Genomic DNA, 21,661 nt, shown 5'->3' on the forward strand with positions numbered 1-21,661 from the left:
AGGACCCTGAACTTGCCTGGCAAGCGCTTATTCTACTGAGCTATCTCCCTGGGCCCAAGGATATTCTTTTTAAAGGAGTGTTTGCGGACCTGCTCTTGGTTTTATAATGACACCTAGTTAACATCCTTATCTACTTTATTTTTTTTAAGTGTTGTGTTTTTTTTTTTTTTTTTTTTTTTTGTCCCTTTTTTTTTTTTTTGGTGGTACCGGAAATCAACTGTGGACCTTGCAGTGAGTCCGTATTTGCCAGTGTCCATTCCTCCTGTGCAATTGGTACGCGTTCACAGCACATTTCCATTCCTTGCCATCCCTGTCCTTCCCTCCCTCCCCACCCTCCATCTCATGAGCCCCTTCCTATTTGAGATTTCTGTCCCTCATTCCTACCATTACGTCTTATTTTGCTCTTATTTGTAATTCGGGCTCCTCACAGATAAACCAAGTGCAGAGCAACTGATAAAATTGGACCAGGGCAGGCAAATAGTTCGTGAATCCCCAGGCCTGCCTGCCGGCCCCGCCCCTGGGGCACGCTGAGACTGCGCATGGTGGCGGTCTGCAATCTCAGCGCCTGGGGGGCTGTGAACAGGAGAATCACTACGAGTCGGATCTAGTAGTGAGACCCTGAACACCCTGTAGATCCTTTCCTAAAATACTGAAAACAAACAAACAAACAAACAAACAAACAAATAAATAAATAAATTGGACCAGACCAGGCAAATGAAATCATCCAGGACAGAATAAACCCCAGAGCAGCAGAAGCTGCACAGACCTCGTCCGGAGGGAAGCGGCCTCCGCCCGCGGCTGCCCCGACCTGCGGCTCTCGCCCGCTTTACCTCCACGAGTTCGGGTCCCAGAGCCTCCTTTCCAGCCTCTCCTGGGGCGGCGCGGGGAAGCGGTGCCCTCAGTCCGGCTCTATCCGGCCCCGGGCCCCGTCCCTTTCATCCTGGGAACCGGGTGGGAGCGCATCCTGCCGCGGATCCGGCCAACCGAAGAGTGCGCGAGACCCGCCCCCGGCTCGGCGCCGCGCGGACCCGGAGCCGCCCTTCCCCCTCCAGCAGCGCCCCCTGCTCCCCTCCGCGTCTGGAGTCTGTCCCGGGCACGGTCTCCACCTTGGCCCTGCCAACCCCCTTGGGAGCTCCAACACCCACCCCCAGCAGAACTCCTTTCGCCCCAAGATTTAAAATGCTTTTCTTTTTACGAGCGTGCCTTTCCCGCACGGAGCGGTTACCCTCCTCGTGGGGACTGGCACAAGTTGGTGACCCCTTTCTGCCTTTTGCTTCCCCGTCCCTTCGCCTTCGGATCCCCTTCCTATCTGAGGAAGGACTGCCTCCTTGTCCTATTCTCCCGTTATTTTGCTCCTTATTTCTACTATGCGTTTCGCACAGAAGAAAAACCAGTGTCTCTGATTGCGCTTCGAGCTACTCCCCTTAACACTCCAGGCGCCCCCCACTTCCTACATCTGCCGCCCATTTACCCTTCTTTCTGGCAGAGTAGCTCTTCTTAGTCCAGGATTGACACATCCCCTCCGCCCCCCCCCCCCCCAGCTGTGTCCCCACCTCGGATCCCTCCCCGGCTAGTCGGGGCCACCGTGCACAGGTTGGTTTCGGCCCGGCCCGGCCGAACTCTGGAGCCCTCCCGCGTGGCCACGCCCTGCGCTCGCCCCGCCCGGGCCTCTCGGTGATCAGCGCCCTCCGCCGTCCTCCGTCCTCTGGGGGAAAGGACACATCCGCGGGGTCGCCGGCAGAGGCCGGAGCACCCGCCCTCTGGCTCGCTGTGCGCCCCTGGGGTCCGCGCCCCTGGACTGCGCGCCGCGCCATGGCGAGTCGCCCCCGCCTCCTGCTGGAGAATGCGCGGCAGGCGGTGCTGGTGAGCGCGCGCGGCGAGCGCTTCCTGGCCGGGGCCGCGGCGCGCGGGCTCGCGGTGCTCGAGGGCGTCAGCCTCGTGGTGGGCGCGTAAGTGGGGGCCGGGCTTGGGGCAGGGTCCCCCGTGTGCGCTGGGCGAGGCCGAATGCTTCCTGCAGCCTGCACGCACAACTGCAAGCCTGCAATTCAGGCACCTGTTGCTGGACTGATTCAGGGTGCCTTGAATTGGGTGTTTTCGGGGAAGCCAAGCATCTAGGCTGAACACCTCAGAAGACGCACCGAATCTAGCCTCCCCTGGTAAAATGCCATTGTCTAACCATCAGAAGGCCCTGAGTTGCCCGAGTTCAATCCTCTGTTCCGCAAAAAAAAAAAAAAAAAAAAAAGAATGACCCATTGCCAAACAATTAAAAAAAAAAAAAGGTGCTGAGGTCCCCTCCAATTTTCTTTCTTTCTTTCTTTCTTTCTTTCTTTCTTTCTTTCTTTCTTTCTTTCTTTCTTTCAGTTCAGGATGGCCTGGACCTCTCTATGTACCCTAGGCTGGCCTACACCTAATGAAGATCTTCCTTCCTCAGCCTCCTGAGTGCCAGGATTACAGGTGTGGGCCCCTGAACCTGGCTGCTGTTTCTCTTTTAAAAACAGATTTCTGATTCCGCCTCCTATCTAGAGATCTTTTAGGCACAACTCTGGGGAGAGAGTTCTGAGACTTGAATTTTCGAGAAACACCTCTAGTGTGCTTATAGTCCACACACTGACGTCTGAGAACTAGAAAATAATTAGATGGTGGCTTCGGCGGGTGGAAGTCAGGATTTGTCCTCATGGAAAGAGGTTATATTTTCCATCTCTTAACCTTCCAGCTTCCTGTCAGGCATGGAGGAAAGAACAGCCAAAAACCAGGAGTGTAGTCTGGTGTCTGAATGGGGATTGGGTGAGGATTTGCACCCCAGAGCCACAGGGCACCTCAATTGCGTCACATGTCACAAACAGGCTCGCTTGTCTCAGCTGCTTAAAGTTGTGTAAAAGTCTAGCTTTTAGGGACTCAGGGCTTGTTTGTTTTTAGTTAATGTAGAGATGACGCTATTTTCTGCCATTGTCAAAAATGTGTTAAAATAGGTCAGAATAGCACATTTGCTTAGTGAGTTGAGAAAACAGCTACCTATGTTGGGGAGAAGTATCTACAGTAATTACAGTCATCCTGCTACATGCAGGCTTGGGCTTAAGGGCATGTGTTGAGGGTTCTGAAAACTTCCCCAGCCTAAGACCTCAGTGGGTATCTGCCATGGGGTCTGAATTCCACCTACATTCACTCATTTGGGCCTTCAAAGATGCCTTATTCTTTTTTTATATTTTATTATTTATGTATTTGGTACAGAGTTCCATACACAGCTTGGACTCGTAGTGATCCTCCTGTTTTCAGCCTCACCAGTACTGGGATTAGAGGCGTGCACCACCACGTTCAGTCTCAGTGGCCTGCTCAACATGTCTGGTTGTGGGGCCGGTGGTCCCTGTGATTGTCTAAGTGGGCACTTAGTCTGCTGTGAGCTATCTTGCTGGCCCAAGATGCCTTATTCTTATATTTTGTTGTGTCTGTGTGTGGAGGTGCTAACGAATCTTGGAGAGGCTTCCAAGTCTGTCACTAAAATCTAGAAGAGTGGCACACACCAGCACCTCCTCCCCACTTCTAAAGAGATCCATCAGAAGGCTAAGACCCAGATGAAAAACTGACAAAACAAATAGGAATGAAAACCCAGATCCATCCACAAGGCCCGTTTTGCTTTAGTACTTCAGAGAAGAGAGGCTAAGTGGAAGATGTTGGCGCAAGAACTGATGGCTGCTTTATCTCTTTGAGGTCAGTGAAAGTCAGGTGGAAAATGAACCCTAACAAAAGGGCCTTTTCATGCATGCAGCAGTCAGGGACTGTGCTGACCTTTGAGGATGCAAATGTGACTACAGCTGGGTCCTGCCCTCCAAGAGCTGAGTCTGTGGGGAGACAGGATGTTGGACAAGATGGTTAGGGCCCCGTATAACAGGTGCAGAGTTGGAGATGCCTGTGCGTGATGGGCTTTGAAGGGCTGCTTAAAGGGCCACCTATGCCAAGGTCGGGGTGGATTCATTCATCGATAAGCAAGATCAGCTGTGGTAACTGCAGTGGTCCACGTGTGGCTTCATAGCTTTCATAAGACACCTTCAGAGCCACTGTAAGAAGCAGTTTCTCCCTAAACTATCCTCATTACTGTTTAGTGGTGAGGGTCAGCCCACAGTTTCAAAGATAGTGTTGGGGGCTGGGGAGATGGCTCTAGTGGAATAAGCACTTCCCTGGCAAGTGCAAGGGCCTGAGTTCAACCCCCAGTTCCACACACACAAAAAAAAGTTTGTGTTGGGCTTGCTGTTTTCCTTTACTGCTTCCAGAAGATTCTCTAGAATTTTTCTTCTTAGCTAGAATAAATAAAACAACAGTACCTGTCTGTTTGGCCCCCTTAAAAAAGCCCCCTTGTAGTTTATGTCTTTTATAGAAAAAGAGTAAATACGCACAAATGACAAAGTGAAAAATGAATCACTCAGACTCAACATTCCGTGGGCTGACAGCAGCAGCAGGTCCTGCTTCTGTCCGATGTTTCCCTATGCAAACAGAATTTCATAAATGTGCACTTAAAAAAGAACGTAGATTGTTTCGTGCCCTATTTTTTCCACTTATCAACAAATAGTGAAAAATCCACCATAGCACAAATAGATACCTTTGCAATTGTAAGTGGCTACTGCAATAATTTGGGAAGGAATATTCTTTCCTTTTTCTTTCTTTCTTTTTTTTTTTTTTTTTTTTCTGGAACTGGGGATTGAACTCAGGCCCTTGTGCTTGCCAGGGAAGCGCTTACTCTACTGAGCCATTCTCCCTGGCCCCTCCTTTAGGGGTAGAATAAAAAAAAATTAATTTTGAAATATAGCTATCACTTACAGTATTCATCTGGCCCAGTTCAATAATCTACCCACAATGCAGTGCATCTGGTGCTGGAAAGAACCAGTGGGATTAGAGATTGACCTCTGAATGGGAAAGATGAAGGCGAATGCTCTCTCAGGACTCCTTTTAACTTTGTCTCTTTTGGCATGTAGCAGTACCAGCTAGGAGCCATAGGGCAAATGGTCTGATAACACCTTTGTAAAGAGCTCATAGCAGGGGCTGGCAAGATAGCTCAGCAGACTAAACTGCCTGCTTAGGCAAACTTAGGCAAGCACAGGAATCTTGGTTCAATCCCCAGCACCACATGCCATGCCAGCCCCACCCCCAGGGCAGGCTGAGCCTACCACAGAGTCCAAGACCACAGAGTCTGAGCGGGTGTAGTGGCCCATGTCTGTAATCCCAGCACTGGGGGAGTTGAAAACAGGAGGATCACTATGCATCAGAGCTGCATTGTGAGATCCTGTAACAACCAAATACATTTTTTAAAAAAAGTTCATAGCAGACACTGTTTTAGGAATGGTTTATTTGTGCTTTAACCTAAAGAAGTAAATCTAATCTCTAACAGCCTCAATCTCTGTGTAAGGAGTACTATAAGGACATTAACCCTACAATTATCTCCCTTCTAAGAGCAAATTATTCTCTCATTCATTAGCGGGTTCTTACATATCATGCTGGAACACAGCTTTAGGTCCAAGGACAGTTACTGAGAGAAATTAATATTTCTCTCCTTTCCTGACATCCCTCTTTTTACCCAGTTTCTGTCCCTCTGCTCTTCTGTTAGGTTACTCAACCCACCTTCATTTCATTTGCAGACCCTTCAGCCCCACCTGCTGTGCAGAACACTTCCTACCTCTCAGGGTTCTAACCCGTCATCTTCATTTTGGAAACACTGATTTGCAGACCCTAATTAAGAGTGGTTGAGATAAGGTCGAAGTCTATTTCTTTCTTGTGAAAAAAAAGAAAAAAAAAAAAAAAAAAACCGAAGCAGTTGCGGGGCTGGTTGAATGCTGCTCTCCATGGAGTTGTCAGGATCCAAGCTCCCCCTTGTTCTGTGGTAACATGGCCACTTTCACACAGTTGCTCCAGGATTCAATATGGCAGCTCCTTGTGTGGTAATGGTGTTCCTATTCCAGACAGTGAAAATAAGGAATAAAAACAGTCCTATTCGCTAGAACTTCATCACATGGCTGTACAATGGGAAATGTCTTTTTTCTGGGTGGTTTTGTGTCCAGCTAGAACTTAGCTCTCTAGAACAGTAGGAAAAAGAAACATTGATCTTAGGAAACAGCTAGCAATTTCTGCCACATGTGGTTTGTCTTCACTATAGCTAGATTTACTTTCTCAAAGATTCAGCTCATAGAAGAAAACAGGCAATGTTGAACAACAACACCAAGGCACCTGAAAAGTTAAGTCATTGATCAGAATTCTCACAAGATTTCCTCTAAATTTAGTAACCATTTCTTGATTTTTCCTCAGTGATGGGTTTATAGAAGCAATTGGCCCTGCTGATGTTATCCAAAAACAATTTTCTGAAGCAACTTTTGAAGAAAGAATTGACTGCTCTGGAAAATGTATCCTACCAGGTACTTACCTGTTTCAGAAAGCTTTGAATATAGTTTTAGTGGTTGCCTGTGCAGTGTGAAAGACAACAGTTGTCTTAAGCGGGTCATGATTGCAATACTTCCAAGTTTTGAATTACTGCTACTAAATGTCTGGCTGGTATACAAACATGACTTCATGTTGAATCCTTGTAGTTATTGCCTAAGGTAGGTATCATTGTCTACATGTTAGAGAATAGAAAACTGAAAGCTAGAGATGAAATATGTTGCCCAAGTTTTCTAAGAAGGTAAAAGGAATGCTTGTTATTACTCCTTTTTCTCCTGTGTTTAATTGCTTACCCTATTTAGTTGGTTGCTTCTGATCTCATTCGTGGAGTTCTGATCATTTTGGTCCCTCTCTAGAACATCTTTCAGTAGCCTGTGTAGGGTTGGCTTTGTCATCACGAAATTCTTTAGCTATTCTTTGTCATGGAAGTATTTCACTTCTCCATCAAACTTGAAAGAGAGTTTTGCAGGGTATAGTAGTCTGGGCTGGAATTTGTTTTCATAGAGGACTTGAAGTACTCTGCACCATGCTCTTCTTGCCTGCATGGTTTGTGAAGAGAAGTCAGCCGTAATTCTGATGGGTTTTCCTTTGAATGTGATCTGCTTCTTTTCTCTAGCGGCTTTCAGTAGATTATTCTTGTACTGAATTTCTGGGATCTTGATGATTATATGTCTCGGTGTGTTTTTCATTGGGTTGAGGTTACTTGGCGTTCTGTATGCTTCAGTTACCTGAATGTCAGATTGTTTCCTCATATGTGGGAAGTTTTCTGCTATTACTTCTGCCCATATATTTTTAATGTCATTTGTATTGACTCCTTCTTTCTCATTGATGCCTATTAATCTTACATTGTTCATCTTTGCATCATCTTGCAGGTGATGGATTATTATTTCCTGCATCCTCGTTGTTTTTAAGAGATCCTTTCTTACCTTTTCACTAGCTGCACCAGCATATTCAAGATCTGAAACTCTGTCTTCACTTTCACTTAAACGGTTTTGCAAGGTTGTGATTGAGATTTTAATTTCCTCTATATCTCTTTGACTCTGCTTCATGCGATCTATTTCTTTCCTGTATTGCTCATTCAAGGAATCCGTCATTTTTCTAATCTCCTCTGTTTTTTTAATAGCTTCCGTAGAAGCAGTTAAAAATTCTTTTACTGCATTATTTTTTTCAGATTGGGTTTCCTCCCTATGTTTTTGTAGTTGTTTCTTTACTTCAGAGGCTATGAGTTCTAAGAATTCTTTTTTTATTTCAGAAAGAATTGTGCTCTGAGTTCCTCTATAACTTTCTGCTGTTGCTTATTTGCTATCGACGCTATTAATTCATGCATTTGAGCCGAGCTAGTGTCCTCTGCACTTGTTCTGGGTGGGCATTGGGTTTCCTCCATATGTTTCTGCATTTGATTCTTTACTGCAGATGTTATTAATTCAGGGATTTCTTTTTCTATTTCCAATCTGAGTTCTTCTATACCTTTTTGCAGCTGTTTCTTTATTTCAGAAGCCATTGATTGCTTTTAGCTGTGTGATTCCCAATTTGTTCTGTGTTAGTGTCCCCTGCACTTGTTATGGGTGGGCTTGGGTTCTGAGATTGCATTTTGTTCCTTCTCGTCATTTTGTGTAGCACTGTCTTCTGACCTTTGTTGCAGTTATAACCTTAGCACATACTGAAGTTCAGGTTCAGATCTACAAAGTTTGGATTATCTAGCTGTGTCTGGCTTGGGTCTGGCTGCTGTGCTCAGCTCCTTCCTGCTGCTGCCCTTGGGGGTGAACCTGTTGCACCCCTCTGGCAAGACTTTCTGCTCCTGGACTAGCTGGGTGGTTCTATCCTCTACACTCTTTGCAGGGATTTCAGCTGCAGGGTTTCATCCCAGGCCTGTATGCCCGGCCTGAGCTGAGCCTGGAGGGGACAAGGTTTAGTAGTGGGAAGAGGCAGCTCTCCCACACACTCACCAGGCCTAGGCTAGGACTGGGTCTGGGGGTTCCCAGAACGCGGCAGAAATTCCTACTGGGTGGGTGGGGTGGGGGAGGTGCTGCGGAGTGGTAGGGGGTATCCCAGGAGGGTGGGAGAGGGTCTCACCCACGCTGTGCCTGGTCTGGGACCAGTAGTAGGTCCCGCCGCCAGCGCAGGGTAGCAGGAAGCTCTCCCACACACTCACCGGGCCTGGGCTAGGACTGGGTCTGGGGGTTCCCTGAATGTGGCAGAAATTCCTCGGAATGCTTGTTATTAAATCCATTCATTCTCTCCATTTCCTCCCACTCATGTGGTGAAAAGAAATGATCTGTGTTGTGTTTAGGCTACAGAGCAGTTGAGATAGATGAAATAAATGTCTTAATCCGTGGTAATGGAAAGCAGAAAGAGCAGATGCTATATCTAATAGAAATGCTCTAAATTTGCACAGGGACAACCTAGAGATTTCAGGACAGTTCATCTACATCTTTACAAGTAATTGAGAACAAAATCAGTTTATCAACATTGTCTCCTACCTTATTTATCTAGAATGACTGCAGGTAATTATCTGAAATAAATCTCACAAATTTTGAATTCTATGCAAACACATCACTTTATATAAAATTATACACACATTTTAATAAAATTAATTTATATACAATTTTTAAAATTTTAAAAATGTTTACTGAGTATACCTGTGAGGTCTACATTCTGTTTTTGGAGAATAAAAACCAGAAAACAAGTCAGGATAAAATAGTATAAAAAAGAACATATGATAAAAATTAGACTAGAATTTTTGATTTAGCCCAATCAGAACCATTAATGAGCAATTTAAAATATTTTAAATGTTTCTTAAAGGCATACTTCATTCAATTGTATATGGATAAACAAAAGTTTCTCATGAGTGCTTTATAATTTTCCTTAATTAAAATGTTTTTGTCTTGAATATAAATTCATTTTCTTATTTTTCTTCTTAAAGTTGGGGGTGGTTGTGTTATGATAGTCCTTAGTTTTGCTCAATGAATGGTTTTAACAACTTGGATTAAAAGCTTGTTTGGTAGATATGAGTTTACTGATCAAAGGAACTGGGTAGGTGTAAGGGAGACCGTCATGTTGAATTACCCTCCTTCATTAGAATGTTCTAGAACAGCTGCACAGGGGGGAACTCACAGACCAAAATCTTCCCTCAGGGTCTATGGACTCGTAATGAGTCTCCTCTTTTCAACCTCCCAGGTGCTGGGATTACAGGCAGGCGCCACCACACCCAGTCTTGATTGCAATCTCAGGGCACCCCTGGGTACGTGGCCAGCACAGCACACCAGGAATCAAACCCCAGCCACTGCGCTCTGCCTAAGCAGGCGTTTTAGTCCGCTGAGCTATCAGGCCGACCCGTGCCTTGTGCGTCTCAACTTTAAGGTGACTTGACTCATTGATTTCAGGTCTGGTGGATGCACACACACATCCCGTGTGGGCTGGCGAAAGAGTCCACGAGTTTGTGATGAAGGTAACTGCAATGAATAATGGCAAATCAAAATCAAGCATAAAATCTTTTTCTTAAGAGTTTGGAGGCTAGCGACCTTTGCCACACATTTTTACTTCCTGAGAATAAAAAGCAAGTGAAAACCAACCTAAGTTACTTATAACTGCCTTAAGTCTTCATATGAGGCTTAGGGCTAGGAAGCATTTTCAGTAGACTAGTACTTGATTGTTCGTAGCTTTTAGAACAAACCGAGTGACCTGACCACTCTCTGGTCCTCCCTTCATTCCAGTCACTACCTATAGTAGCATTTGCAAATTCTAAGAAACAGTTGGAAAATAAGTATCCTTTGAGGTCAAACTTGGGAAAACACCAGTCACAAAAATAACATGTCTTCTGTTATCTTCTCCCCAGAGGATCATAAAACATGTTCTGTATGTATCTCATGTTAGCCAAAGCCATCCCTAAAACTTTGGTTGCAGCCATTTACACAGTCTTTTAAAGAAAATAAAATATGTTCATTCTAGTAGCTAAGTTGGATTATTTCCAAAAAATGGAAAACCCTGCCTTTTTAAAAGATAGCATGGGTGTTTCTCAACAAACTGAAGTGTTTTCAAAGACTTCTTAAACCAAGAGTTTCAGAGCCCAGAGTAATCTCGGTTTTGTGGTCTGATGCTGCCATTATACTGAGGGACACAAGTCCTGGGATCAGCCCAGGACGGCAGGGCCTGGTGACGCCTCTGGCCTGGAGACCCAGCCTCCACCTGCTGTCTAGAGTGATTGGAGCCTGTGGGACCCCAAGAAGAGCCTCTGTTTGCTTGAGTGACAAAGGACAGGCTTCAGAGTCTGGTGCCTAAATGCTGAGGCCTGGAAACCGTCCTGGAGCTCTGCAGTGGGAATCTGAGTTCAGTGGGGTTCCCTGAGTACCCTAAGCCCCTCGCTTTATCAAACGTGCTCAGGTATGCAGGGAGGGCAAAGACTCAGCTGGTTCTCATGGAGGTGGGTGAGGACACAGGAAAGACTGGCTTATCAATACACTGAAATATTCCTCTACCAGCTTTCAGTTTTGCTATCCTGAGACCCCAACTGCCCAACCACCACCCCTCCATTTCTGCCTCTCCAATGTCCTCCTGAGATTCCCTTCTGAGGACTCCACAATCTAATGTCTGGGTACTGGGGATAGAACCCAGTGCCTTCACACTGAGCCATATCCCCAACTCATTTTTTATTTTGGGGATGGGGTCTCACTAAGTCGCTAAATTACACAGGCTGGGCTTGAACTTGTGATCCACATGCCTAAACCTCCCAGAGTGCCAGGCTATTTCACCACAGCTCCTGGCTGTGTTTAGTCTTCTTTAAATATCCTCTTTGTGCCACCTGCAACCCGCCCTGCCTGAGCCGTGTGTTCAGTTGGCAGGAGCCACGTACATGGACATCCACCAGGCTGGAGGGGGGATCAATTTCACAGTGGAGCGCACCCGCCAGGCCTCGGAGGAGGAGCTGTTCCGCTCCTTGCAGCAGCGGCTGCAGTGCATGCTGAGGGCCGGCACCACGCTGGTGGAGTGCAAGAGTGGCTACGGCCTCGCCCTGAAGGAGGAGCTCAAGATGCTGCGAGTGATTGAGCGTGCAAGGCGGGAGCTGCCAGTGGGGATCTCGGCCACTTACTGCGGGGCTCATGCGGTGCCCAGGTAATGGGTAGGGGCTTGGAGCTGCGGCAGCCTTGAGCTCTGAGGAGGGGACCAGGAGGAAGGGTGCTGTGCTGCGGTTGCCAGTCATCCACACACGAGGTGTCAGGAAGGAACTTTGTTAGCTGCATCATTTGTATTGGCCTTTTATTGATGAAAGAAGAGATGTTGTAAGTTCTTTTAGAAAAGAACTGTCCCCCTGGGGGTCATTTAAAATGACTGATACTAACTTGAATAATTCCCTGTGATCATGAATTAGCATTTAAAAACACCACTGTAGTAACACCCTGTAAGAAACATCAATCTTATTCTAAGTGATTGAAGAAGGGTCATTATCTTTTTTAAAAATGTGTTTGGTACATGGTCTCGTTAGGAGCTCGGACTTGTAGTGATCCTCCTGTTTTCAGCCTTTCCAGCACTGGGATTATAGGCAAGCAGCACCATGATTGGTCTCAGTAGCTAGCCAGCATGCCTGAGGGCGGGGCCAGTGCGGCAGGTGGTGCTGGGATCGAACCCTGCTCCCTGAGCTTGCCTAAGCAGGCGCTTAGTCCTCTGAGCTACCTCACCAGCCCTAGGGTCATTAGGTTTTACTAAATAACAAACATTTTTGTTTTATTGTGATGTTTTTAAGACTTTCCCTTTGCATTAGTAGTGCTTCTGGGTCAGGTTTAGTTTGGCCCATGGTTTGGGAGGTTCAGTCCATGGTGAGCCATGCCATCATAGAGGAAGAGGAGGGTGAGCAAAAAAGTGCTTAGTTCATGGCAGCCTGCAGTGCAGTCACAGCTAGGCAGCACGCCCAAGATCGCGCAGCCAACAAGAGGTACAGCTCTGTGTCCATCAGACTTTCAAAGCACAGCCCCTTCCTGAGGTGTAATGACTCCAGAATTTTAGAGAGCTTTTCAAGTCCTCCTCCTGTCCTCTCTCCTATGCCCTGACAGTGAGACACAGGGTCTTAGACAGCATCATGACGGAAGGAACAGAAGAAGGATTGCCAGGCCCCTGTAAGAGGACTACAGCTGTCTTAGAGGAAAGCATCAGGACATCCCCTAAGCATCCTTCATCAGGAGACTTTATACAGGGAGGTAGCTTTGCAGTCAAGTGCCCCTGCTGACCTCCCTGAAGGCAACACAGCCATGCCAGCATGGCTGAGCAATTTGTGTCTTCAAATATAGGTTGTCTACAGAAATCATGTTCAGACTTACACTGTGTAGGCATGGCCCAATGGTTAAGAGTTCTGACTTTTTAGCTTGATTCTTTCTGTATATTGTGGAGGCTTGATATCATCTACCTACACTGTTTCTCAGCTTCTTCAAATGCCTAATTGACCTTTTTCCTTAAAAAAAAAATGTATGTGTATATTTTCCATCAGAGGAAAAACTGCCCTGGAAGCTGCTGATGACATCATCAGTAACCACCTCCCAAAGCTGAAGGAACTTGGCAGAAATGGGGAAATGCACATTGACAACATAGACGTGTTCTGTGAGGAGGGCGTCTTTGACCTGGATTCCACCAGAAGGATTCTCCAGAGTGGAAAAGAGATGGGGCTGCAGATTAACTTCCACGGTGACGAGCTGCATCCCATGAGGGCCGCCGAGGTGCGCTTGGCTTTGGCTCTTTCTTTTTCTACACTCATTCTTGCACGGTCAGGCTATGGAGAACTTCATCCGTTTGTTCATGGCTAGGAGTGGTCTTCTAGAAAGACAGATCATGGGGAAATTTGTTTGAACAGTGGGAAGATGGATCTGAGTGAGTGTAGAAACTTAACTCTCTTTAGGTGCGGAGGTTGAACCCAGGGCCTCACACATGCTGAGCATGTGCTGTCCCACGGAGCTGTCCCTGCAGCCTCATCTTTTTATTGTTGTCTACTAGTGTTATTAAGGAACCAGATGTACCTCTGTGATCTCATTTACTAAATTCACAGTCTGTTTAGGTTGGCACGCAAAGCCAGTCTAACATAGAGTATTCTCACTTGTAGCTTCTGGGTGCTCTTGTGGCCAACTTCAAAGCGCTGTTGGTGGCACACACTGTTCTTAGTCACAGGGAGGTTTTCAAATCTGTATTCTTGCTCAGATCCATTTATTCATCCTCTCCATAGTTGTTCACATGTCAGCTGCTCCAGGTAGTAATGAGAACTCACTGGTGAATAAAACGCAGCCTCTGCTGCTGTGAGCGTGGACACTACACCCAGAACTTGATCAACAATGACTGGTGGGCCCTAAACAGCTGCAGGCCCTCAGTGTGCATTTCAGTCATTCGCTTCCAACTTGGTGTCCTGATATCGTGTCCAAACCTTGGCTGTGTCCCCTGCCCTGATGAATATTGCCATCTATCTATTGCTCCACTCAAAACCTTGATCATCATTTTGATCCCTCAGCCTCTCACCTTCCATATTTCAGTTACCACGAGCCTCTGGTTCTCCTCCTAAGAGCCGCGAGATCCATGTCTCTCTCCTCAGCCCACCATGCAGTCTCACCTGAGTCCTTGCAGTCACTGCTCTGCCTACTATCCTGTCTGCACTTTAATTCCCTCCTCTCACCCATTCCTTCAATGTGTCATATCCTTTACCTTCACTGCTTAAAACTACTTCAAGGCTCAGCATTGCTTTGGGGACAGATTTTAAACGCTCCCTGGTGTCCAGGGTTGCCCCTCCCTCTGTGCTTCCCTCCCGCTCTCTCAGGCCCCTGCACCTCCTCCAGCCTCTATCATGAACCAGGCATGGGAGCTGGTGCTAGGGTTCTTGCCTTTGGGTGCGCTGATTCTCTAATCTGAACACACACTGTATTCTTTTATGTTTTGTGATGCTGGGATTGAGCCAGGGGCCTCTGAGTTTCATCATAGCTTCCACTTCTTTGGGGACTTTTCTCCAGCCTCCCAGGAGTAGGTTACCGGCTGTCCCTGTCTTTATCCCACTGGGTTCATATCCCCACCCAGTGCCTACTGGACCATGGACACAGTGAACTTTGCACTGTTTCTTTGCCTAACTCTGTCCTTAGAGATCAGCACAGCACCTGCGGGTACAGATGATCTTGTTTATGGTAAATGTTGATGAATGCAAACTGGGTGGTCAGAGCGATACTTTAGGTCCTAGACAGTGACTGGTAGATTAAATCAATAGAAGTCAATATTCATAATAAAGTTCAGAAAAGAGAGGGTGATTCCAAGGTCAGGAAAGAACGCCATATCTCCCCCCTCTCTCCCAGCATTATCTGTCCCACGACCACCAGAGTCCCCAGAGCCCAACCCCAAATACAGGTCTGAGCAAGCTATGAATGAAGGCTCAAGGTTTCTCTGCCTTGGCTGGAGTTTTGCAGCTCCCCCTAGGCCCCATCAGGACCCCAAGTGCCAGTCTCCTCTCCTGCCCTTCAAATGCTTTCCAGGTCAACTTTTTAGCTTGGGGCACTTTGTGCTTGGGTGTGAAAACTAGTAGAGAAGGGATCCACTGTAGAGCAGGGCTTCCATGTCACCACAGTGTCACTTCTTGGGTTAGCCCAGCTCTTCATCAGAAAGAAAGTCAAGATGGTTGATAGTCTCAAAATCATTCACAGCATCCCACATTTTCTGTCTGTTTTTCCCACCTGATTGCTTTGAAGTTTACTTTTGTATCTGATAAGCATTACGAAATGCCTGTCTTGATTGTGCTTTTATGATGGTATCATAGATTTTATTACCCATGTCACTCAAAGTTCTACCCTGACCTGTAAGATTCATAAAATTTTCTGTACCAGAAAACATTTGAAAGTAGGGGCCAGGGAGATAGCTCAGTAGCATAAGCGCCTGCCTGGCAAGCACAAGGTCCTGAGTTTGATCCCCAGTACCACAAAAGGAATAACAACAACAACAACAAAATTATATAGAAAATGCCTGAAAGTATTTATATTTAAGATTAGTTTTAAAAGTGCAAGCTACCTTCCTTTCCAGTGGATGTGCATTATATACCTCAACCCACAGGAAGATTATGCTTATAAAGAAGGTAGCTGTCAAGAAATCTTAATAATAGAGTGCCTCTCTTTTTGTAGGAAGAGCAATGTCCTGGCTAACCTCCCTCTTCTGCCCTGTTTAGCTTGGGGCAGAGCTGGGAGCCCGTGCAGTCAGCCACCTGGAGGAGGTAAGCGATGCAGGCATCACTGCCATGGCCGCGGCAGGCTGCTGCGCCGTCCTGCTGCCCACCACGGCCTACATGCTGAGGTAAGTGAGTTTCTCACCTTGAGGCAAGCTGGGAAGACGCAGACTTCTGGGTGCCTCAACATTACTGCATCACCCTTACAAATCCCTGAAATGCATGCTCATGAAGATGCAACTCTGGACAGATGCTGCGAAAGAAAGGAGCTCGTGCTGAAAGTGGAGTAGTGGGATTATCAGGAAATTTAGTACTTTAAACAAAAAATGTTTTTTTTTCCTCCTAGATCTTGGTATTTTCTAGGTTTTAAAAAAATCAACAAATGTTACTTTTCTTATTAGAAAATTATGAAACAAATTTTAAACTTTTTAAAAGAGTGCATGAGATCTTAGACTATCTAATAGTACTTGGGATCGGAACGAGCTGTTTTCTGCAAGGTTGGTGGTGGCTACCATGACTGAGGGCCAGAATTTCCACAGATTCTGGGGGTGGGAGGACCGAGGACACACAAGGTGTAGTTTGTAAAATCTCCCTAGAGACGTTGCTGTAGGCCCTCTCTGAGTTGAGCATACCTTATCCATCTTTTAGAGCTGCGCTTGCTCTGATTCTGCGCAGCAGGAGCTCTGAACCTTTTGGCCTTACTTGAGACAGCTGCTGAGTCTGTGGTCCTGGTAACCAACACTCAAGTAGCAGTCTATTTCCCTGGGGACAAGGTGCTCGCTGTGTGCTTATGGTGAGTGGTCTTGGTGGGGGCACAATGACCTAGGGCCAGAGCTTCTCACCCTTGAGAGGACTTGGGACATTTCTGGTTCTCATGATTAGATGGTCCTCCTGACATCTAATGGGTAGAGACCAGGGATGCAGTTAAACTTCCCTCAGTGCATAGAGGGAACCCAACATAGCAATACACAGCCTACGACAGGAATTGAGGCACGGTTGAGAAGGCCAGACTCTCTATAACTTGTAGAAGGGGAAAGAAAGGAATATCGGGCTGATCGCATACACGCATATATTTTTTATTATTGTTTAAAATTTTCTCGTAAGAGTAGACACAATGTAAGATATAACTAGGAAATATCAATAACTGTTCCTGGTCTGTTCCACTGCTTTTCTTACACATCTCAATGGTCATTACTCTAAGTCATTATCCGTGTTCAATTTGGCTAATTTTTTTTTTTTTTTTTTTTTTGCAAAACTAGGGATTGAACTCAGGCCCTTGTGCTTGCCAGGCAAGCATTTATTCTACTGAGCCATCTACTGGGCCCCAATTTGGTTAATTTTCTACTGCTCAAAGAATGAGTTTTTCTTTTACTGTCCTAGACTCTTAGCAGGGAGCAGAAGGACTTTGTGGCCCGGAAAGCTGTTCAGCACTCATGGTCTGAACTTTGTTCCTGTGCCATTGGTGGCTGTCATCACCACAGACAGGTTTACGTCACACATGGGTGACAAGGACAATCTTTGTTATGGAGTTTTCTGCTGTGTCCTAATTGCAGACTGGCAGCCTCCTGGCAGGTCCTGACCTGGCCTTTTCTCATGCCTCTTCAGGGCTTCCTGTAATCGTGTATTCTTTGAATATCTCAGTGTACAATTTATTCAGGAAATATTTGTTCCTCTAGTGAGCTCTCTTAATACTTCTATAGCCTCACTGAGAACCAGAGGCCATTGGCAGGATCTACGAGAAGCTCCATAAATCTCCAGCCTATAGTTTCCCTCTCCCAGGTTTCTTTTACTCAAGGTCAACTATAGACTGAACATATTAAACAGAGAATTCCAGAAATTAACAGTTCATTAATTCATGGAGTGTCTCAATTGGCAGACTTAGGGACGCTTGAAGTATTTGAACCATAAACTTATTTACCATTTGTCACATTGACTATATTCCTAGGCTGTAATAGTGCCATTCATTCATTCATTCATTCATTCATTCATTCATGTAAGCATTGATTAGAGACAGGGCGTACTATGTAGAGACAAACAAATTATACTAAAAAGCAAGACTTCTCTCACACAGTAGGGGTAGACACAATAGTCCAAATATCTCCCTACTGTCTCAAGAAGGGCGCCAACCAACCAATGGGAGTCAGACAGAGGTAGAGTGAGATTTCATGGATGTCATTGTAATTAACAGCTAGAAGGTGTACTGTTCCATCACGGCCCAGTTACCATGAGACAGAGGCCATCTAGCGTTCCCAGGGCAGATGGAGGAATGTGGGGTCCGTAAGAGGCCAGGGAGGTGATGGCTAGCACGGAGGTTGGGAAGCCTTCCGAGAGGAGGCACCTCACAAAAATTATCCTCAACAGAACTCTAGTCAGGGCTTTGAGCCCCTCTGTAGAGTGGGCCTCCATGTTGGGCTACGGAACACTGCCAATTCTCAGTACAGATGGTTTTACCTTCCCGACCCCCGTGACTGAGAGACCAGGACAAACATCAGGGTAGTTTCTGATGGTCCAAATTATACCCTGAGATGGACTTGTCTCTGAGAAAGCTCAACTCCTGGGAGAATTTGCTGTCTGTGCCAGTCCCAAACCTGCAGATACACCTGAAAGCCTTTTAGAGCAGTTATACATCCTTTCTCTTCTCCTTGGACATTAAATCTCTAGCCCAGAACTAAATTCTCAGGGACCCAAAAGCTGTCTCTGAAAGGTGAATATTTAAGGAGAAAGCATTCACACTTGTTCTCTTTGCTCTAATTTGTACTCCTGCCTCCTGCCATGAAGAGACAAGTTTGTCTCCTTCAGATGAGCCCCAGTGTCAAGCCCAATCTCTTTGACTCATTCCCTCTATCATTCTGCAAATTTCCTCCTCCTGATTGCTTGAGTCCCTGATGTATTTTCCCTCCCTACTTCATTTCCCCTTCACCCCACCCCCAGTTGCCTCTGCACAAACTGAAGTTGAGTTCAGTTTATGATGTGTTCCTTTCCTTATTGCAGTAGTTATTACTGAATTAGTCTGTTCCCATCACTTTCACTAGCATATGGCTTCATTTATCTTTGAAATGACTTGAGATCTATCCTAAAGAATAAGAAGTATTTCATCAAGGACGCTAGGGAGGTGACTGATCTCCAATAAGCACAGACATTTTGCATATTACATTCTTGAGCCTTCAGGATTTTAGAAGAACTGTGAAAAATGTTTTAATCCAGGAGAAGGAGAAGAAGAAGAAAAGAAAGAAGAATAAATGAGAGGAAGAGTAAACTTATTAGTTATCTAGTTGGAGAGTTACAGAAATTTATTAGACTTGGAAACCATTTATAGGTTATATTTTTCTTCCTTAGCAAATATCCCTAACTATAATAAATCATTAAGGTATATAATCACAAATTAAGCGAAGAATAGTCAAGTGATTTCAAAGGCAGTGATAAGAATCCTAGGGCTCCAGCTAAGTACTTGGATTTCCTGTGTCTCCTTCCAGAACACGGAGGGGTTAATTGTCTCAGCGTGTGTGCTTTTCTAAACACCTACTCCGAAATGTTCCAGTCCTGAAGACCGACATCTCTCCTTCTTCTCCTTAGGCTGAAGCAGCCACGTGCCAGGAAGATGCTGGATGAAGGGGTGATAGTAGCACTGGGGAGCGATTTCAACCCTAATGCGTACTGCTTTTCGATGGTAATTCTTCTTCACGTCTTTCTGAGCAGAGTATCTACCAATCATACACCACCTTTCTTGTTTCACGGGGAAACATTTTTAGATCTTCTCCACGAAACAAGAAAAAAAGAGACAGCCGGTAGTACGATTGGGCTGTTCTCTACCACGTGACTATCTCCAGCCTGAAAGGGCTACTGTTTGCATTATTTTCTGATTTAGCCTTGAGTTTTTTTGGTTTTATAGCAGCCCATATTCCTTCTCCAGAGCACAGCAGGGACTCAGAGGCTTCAATAAGTTAGGGCCGAGGTAAGCTTCGTATTCCACAGTAAGGGTTTTGAAAAGTTGTAAGCAAATAGTAAGTACAAAGTCTCTAGCGCACAAGTTTCCCAAGGCATAAGAAACCTCATGTACGAATTTAGACATTTTCATTGCAACATAGCGAGTTCCACCTGTATAGTTATTTGGGGGCTTTGAGATTGTATATTCATTTTGGGGTGCTGGGCTCCGGGCGTGCTAAGCACAACCTCTCCGGCTAATCTACGCCCCGAGCCCTTCCGTCTGGGCATCTAGCCATCTTGACCTGTTGTGCTGGGTTGGGGAATGTCCTCAGCAGCCGTCGCCATGCTGTTGCTTTCCTGCAATGTTCCTCTCTCCCGCCTCAGCCGATGGTCATGCACCTGGCCTGTGTGAACATGAGAATGTCCATGCCTGAGGCCTTGGCTGCCGCCACCATCAACGCAGCTTACGCGCTGGGGAAATCCCACACACACGGGTCTCTGGAAGTCGGCAAACAGGGGGATTTTATTGTCATCAATGCCTCCAGGTGAGTGTTCTCCCAGTGGAGCTGTGCTGTTTCCTGCCCACTGTTAGATCACGAGGAAGTTTATGTCCAGTTCCCCTAGCTACTGGTCTACACTGAGACACTGCCCAAGCCTACCAGCAGTCCTTTTAGACAGCCTGCCTCTTGCTCCTGAACTTCAGGTAGACCACGTTTTCAGGTCTCTCTGCCTTACATCTGTCCTCGATTTCCAGGTTCCTGCTCTGTTTACCTGGACTTGGGACTTCTGCTTTCGGGCATGTGTTATCATTTTTCTTTTTGGCTCCTGATCTGCTGGCTCCCAGCTCTGCTTGTCACCTTGGTTCTGATGAATTCTTTCTTGGACCCCCAAAGCCCTCGCTTAGTTACCTGGTTCCTGGTTTCTTTATTACCCACAGTCTGCTGCCACCTGGGCCTGCAGTGTGGCAACTTAGGTCCTGTTCTAATCTAAAAGTTGTTCATACTCTGGCTTGTTGGCTGAGAGTCTGACTCAGCCCGAGGGTCCCATGTTCAACAGAGAAGGGTGGCTGTGTGATTCTACTCATGGTTAGAATCCACCCCCTCTTTGAAAATAATGCTCACCTTGCCATTTGTGCTTCACATAATTGAGTGAATATTTTCTGATCAAGTACTTAAATAATATTATTAAATGATGTTTAATTTACAGTTGACCAGTTAGCTATTTACTTTTTGTTTGCAAGACCCAAATATCAAAGATCTAGCATAAATAAGTTTTTAGAAGATGCATTTTAGGGCTGGGGAGATGGCTCAGCAGAATAAATGCCTTCCTGAAAAGTGAAAGGTCCTGAGTTCCATCCCTGGTACCATATGTGTCGGCCTTGGAACCCGGGTGCACCATGCCCACCCTGGAACCGGGTGTGGTGGTGCGTGCCTGTAATCCCAGCACTAGGGAGGCTGAGACAGGAGGATCACTATGAGTCAAAACTGTAGCAAGACCCTGTATTAAAAAAATGCATTTTAAGTTAGCATTTATTGACATTGTGATGATTTTGAATAATGCATTGAAAAGATGTTTCCTTTTTTTTTTTTTCTTTTTTTTTTTCCCCTAGATGGGAGCATTTGATTTACCAGTTTGGAGGCCATCATGAATTAATTGAATATGTTATAGTTAAAGGAAAAGTCATCTATAAAAAATGATAGAACTGGAAGTAAAGAGAAGAAATGTCCACTGTACCAAATAAGTCAATACAACTCTTAAGCCTTCTGAGGTGTTTTAAATAAGTTAAAATTCTTTAGTGGTTTACCAGAACTGTGACATTTTCAATACATTTCAATTATGTTCTTAATTCTCTTAACATGCTCAAGTGGCTGATTTAGTTGAATTGGCATTCGGACAGGAACATATATACAAATACGACGTTCTTGTCAAATCACTAACTTGTTTCACAATGAATGTTTACAAAATGTCCTGAAGATGAATGTGATGTGGAATCACAGAAATGCCTTGGCGGATAAACCAGATTTGACTTGAAATTTCCTTTTTGTTTTCACATCTCAATTATTAATTTTTAAGCAATATTTAGTGACTATTAGGGAATGGAAGGAAATCTGGATGATGGGCCCTAAATTAAGCTTTTTCTAATAAGTAAACTGTATT

At 45.6% G+C, this 21,661-nt stretch overlaps 2 protein-coding genes across 4 annotated transcripts in view; one reads left to right on the forward strand and one right to left on the reverse strand.

Moving 5' to 3' along the window:
* Positions 1–969, reverse strand: part of Ccdc38 (coiled-coil domain containing 38) — a 48,546-nt gene extending 47,577 nt beyond the window's left edge. Inside the window, exon 1 of the mRNA XM_023716534.1 lies at positions 831–969. The gene's annotated coding sequence lies outside the window, so the exon portion shown is untranslated. The remainder of the gene's footprint in view (positions 1–830) is intronic.
* A 667-nt stretch (positions 970–1,636) lies between these two features.
* On the forward strand, positions 1,637–21,661 carry Amdhd1 (amidohydrolase domain containing 1). Of its 3 annotated transcripts, none has more exons than XM_023716547.1 (9): positions 1,637–1,949; positions 6,289–6,383; positions 9,801–9,865; positions 11,249–11,526; positions 12,893–13,118; positions 15,584–15,708; positions 19,154–19,247; positions 19,889–20,049; positions 21,114–21,661. In XM_023716547.1, exons 1-9 carry the CDS (start codon positions 1,813–1,815, stop codon positions 21,199–21,201), a joined length of 1,269 nt encoding a protein of 422 aa, XP_023572315.1. In that variant the 5' UTR covers positions 1,637–1,812; the 3' UTR covers positions 21,202–21,661. The 3 variants fall into 3 exon arrangements, with proteins under 3 accessions (XP_023572315.1, XP_004623858.1, XP_023572318.1); XM_004623801.2 differs by having other exon boundaries at positions 1,638–1,949; positions 6,289–6,395; XM_023716550.1 differs by having other exon boundaries at positions 1,638–1,863; positions 6,289–6,395.

Source organism: Octodon degus, unplaced genomic scaffold (genome assembly GCF_000260255.1).
Source record: "Octodon degus isolate 3935 unplaced genomic scaffold, OctDeg1.0 scaffold00004, whole genome shotgun sequence".
Classification (NCBI taxonomy): domain Eukaryota; kingdom Metazoa; phylum Chordata; class Mammalia; order Rodentia; family Octodontidae; genus Octodon; species Octodon degus.

Coding starts and splice junctions, on each gene's coding strand:
- Amdhd1 (XM_004623801.2), top strand. CDS start 1,813: ATGGCGAGTCGCCCCCGCCTCCTGCTGGAGAATGCGCGGCAGGCGGTG. Junction 9,866..11,248: donor TCCACGAGTTTGTGATGAAG/GTAACTGCAATG, acceptor CCGTGTGTTCAG/TTGGCAGGAGCCACGTACAT. Junction 13,119..15,583: donor ATCCCATGAGGGCCGCCGAG/GTGCGCTTGGCT, acceptor TGCCCTGTTTAG/CTTGGGGCAGAGCTGGGAGC.